The 2,877-nt window shown below is 52.0% G+C and overlaps 1 protein-coding gene across 8 annotated transcripts in view; it reads left to right on the top strand.

Annotated features, from left to right (window-relative positions):
- Positions 1–7: 7 nt before the first annotated feature.
- Positions 8–2,877, top strand: part of Med25 (mediator complex subunit 25) — a 15,576-nt gene continuing 12,706 nt past the window's right edge. For 2 of the 8 annotated variants that reach the window (XM_031386475.1, XM_031386473.1), the window contains exons 1-3: positions 8–519; positions 602–647; positions 839–963. In XM_031386475.1, the coding sequence (XP_031242335.1) occupies positions 209–519; positions 602–647; positions 839–963 (482 nt within the window). In that variant the 5' untranslated portion in view covers positions 8–208. Of the gene's footprint in view, positions 648–838; positions 964–2,877 lie in introns of all 8 variants that reach the window. The other 6 variants (XM_031386477.1, XM_031386476.1, XM_031386474.1 and 3 more) reach the window with 5 other exon arrangements.

The raw sequence follows: 2,877 nt of genomic DNA, 5'->3' as shown, positions 1-2,877 counted from the left end.
ACGGCTGGGTACGCGTTGCCTAGCAACCGCTTTCCCGAACCTCACTTTCGCCCGGAGTCGGAAACTAGATTTCGACTCCAAGATGGTGGCCGGATGTGCCGTTTTTCGATTTATTTCGTGCTTGATGTTATGCATAAAAGTTTGCTCGATTTCAAGAGGCCCTTAAAGGGGTTCGTTGTGCCCATTCTGAGAGTTTCATGTTGTTGGTATGCGCCAGGGTAGAGATAAAACCACCGCTCGTAGGATGCCCCGCACAAACATGGCCGTGTCAGCATCAGCAGAAGCTGCCAGACGTCCGGCGGGGGTGCGCGCACCGCGCAAGCGCACTTCTGTTCGTCCCGGGACGGCGACGGCGTCGGCGGCGCTGGCGTCCGCGGCGCGGGGCATGGTCCCCGGATCCGAAGGCCCGGCTCGGGCCGGGGGCCTGGTCGCCGATGTGGTGTTTGTGATCGAGGGGACAGCAAACCTGGGGCCGTACTTCGAGGAGCTCCGCAAGCACTACCTGCTGCCCGCCATAGAGTGAGTGAGACCCCACGTCGCCTCCCGCCGCCCTCACTAACCTAAAGCTTTTGCCGACGCCGCCTTCCCTCCGTCTTTGCAGGTACTTCAACGGGGGACCACCTGCAGAGACGGACTTTGGGGGAGACGTGAGTGTGCGGCCGAGTCACGGGGAGGAAGCCGGTATACCCCTAGGTCTGAGGGAGGAAAGATGGGGTCTTTAGTCTTGGGTTTGAGAGAAGAGGGGCTCATAGGTTATTTCTAAAATGATCTGACGTTGGGATACCCTGTTCCTTGCCGAAGATATCAGTTGTAAAGTTCTTTTGTCCTGTCTTCGCAGTATGGTGGAACCCAGTACAGCCTTGTGGTGTTCAACACAGTGGACTGCGCTCCAGAGTCCTATGTACAATGTCATGCACCTACCAGCAGTGCCTATGAGTTTGTCACCTGGCTCGATGGCATCAAGTGAGCTTTGCCTCCATTTGGGGCAGGATGGGGACCCCAAGAAAGACTGTGGGCATGGTGTCCTGTGATTGAATAGTGCCCCGTGCCTTGCAGAGCTGAGCGTGAGTCCCCACAGTCTGTACCTGAGTATTCCATACCATCAGCTTTCTCTTCTTTCTTCCTCTCTCCTTGTCTGTCTACTCCAGAGGAGTGTGCAGGATGGGTCTGGGCCTTGAGAGTTCCATATGTGGGTTGGGTCATATTTTACAGTGTAGCCTTGAATTTCTGATCCGACTGCTTCTACTTTCTGGTTGCTGGGATTACAGATGCCTGCCACCATGGCCAGCTTGGGAAGCCAGGCAGCCTGGAGTAGAGTCATGGCTCCTTCCCAGATAACTGTCCGATTGCCAGGCCACAGGGTCCTTTGGAGAAATCTGTAGTACTTGTATTTATTTGTTCTTTGTGCTCTTGGATGTCTGTTGCTGTATAACATATAACCAGTGGTCCGTCACCCCCCCTTCCGCCCCCACCGTTAAAGATTTCAGACTGAACAGTTGCTCCTTGTGAAGCCATCTGTATGTCAGGAACTCAGGAGGATAAGCGGGGCCGTGTGTGTTTGGTCTGGACTCACAGGGCTGTGTTTATCCACTCCCTGGCATGCCTGAAAGATCCACGGCCATGATGGCTTGCTCTGCGGCTGTGGACAGAGCCTTAGTTCACTGCTGGCTGTTTGCCATCATGCCCTGGCATATGGCAAATTGATGCTGAGGCTGGCAGCTGGTTCTGCTCAGAGCGAATGAGTGAATCCAGAGGGCAAAGAGGAAGCCACCAGGCTTTTTGATGACCAGGTGACACCCCATCCCTCTTGTCACCACTTGTTTGGTAGGTGAGTCTGTCCTGTTCTGGACAAGAATGAGTGACCAGTGGGATCCCTGGGGACAGACCACCAGAGCCCTGTAGGGTGCTGCTGCCCAGCACCCAGTGAGCACACAGTGAGCAGTGCGTGAGGGCCTGCAATTACTGCTTGCTTGGATGGCAAGTGAGTAACAGTGTGGACTGCTGAGTGCCGGAAGGGTCGCCGGTGCTTATCGCTCCACGTGGATTCCACAAGCTGGTTGTGGTCACTGTTCACTTAGTGGTGCCAATCTAGTTCCTGCTGGTTCTTCTTGCTTTGATGAAGCAGGTGTGTGTTGACCATCTGCTTGTCTGCTGTGTTCCAGGTGTGTGTGTGTGTGTGTGTGTGTGTGTGTGTGTGTGTTTGAGACAGTGACACATGGTAGGTGGCCTGGAAAGGTGGTCCGGGCACTGCCACCGTTCCCTGGAAGTTGTTAGGATTAGAGCTAATGTAAAGCATGCCTTCCCATTCTTGACATTGTTGACACTTTGCACTCAAGTTTTTAAAACAGGTTTTTTTATTTAATGTGTACAGGGTTTTGCCTATATGCATGTGTGTGCAACACTTGTGCCTGGTGCCCTTTGAGACCAAAAGAGGCCATCTGATTGTCTATTAAACTTCTGAACTGGAGTTAAGCAGTGTCGTGTAGGTGCTGGGACTCCAACCTGGGTCCTCTGTAAGAGCAGCCAGTGCTCTGAACACTGGTCCATTTCTAGCCCCTAGTCCAGTTTAAAGACCTGACAGTGTCTTGTCAGATTTCCCAGGCTAGCCACACAGTCCTTTCCATCCTCCTGCCTCAGTCTCACCAGTGCTAGGTGTTCTTATCTGAGCCGCTATACCTAGCTTGGATTATATAAATAAATCTTTAATTTTATCTTTTAAAGATTTTTATTTTTATGTGCATTGGTTGTTTTGTCTTATGATTTTTTGTTTTTTAACTTTTTATTGATTCCTAATGACTTTAATGCCACTCATCCAATCCCCCTGATCTCTCTGTCCCCTCGTATCCACCCATGACACTTACAACCTCCCTTCCAAAA

The sequence above is a fragment of the Mastomys coucha genome, unplaced genomic scaffold, assembly GCF_008632895.1.
Source record: "Mastomys coucha isolate ucsf_1 unplaced genomic scaffold, UCSF_Mcou_1 pScaffold21, whole genome shotgun sequence".
In the NCBI taxonomy this organism is placed as follows: domain Eukaryota; kingdom Metazoa; phylum Chordata; class Mammalia; order Rodentia; family Muridae; genus Mastomys; species Mastomys coucha.
Note: the sequence above shows the minus strand (reverse complement) of the source record. Positions and strands in the feature narration are given on the sequence as shown.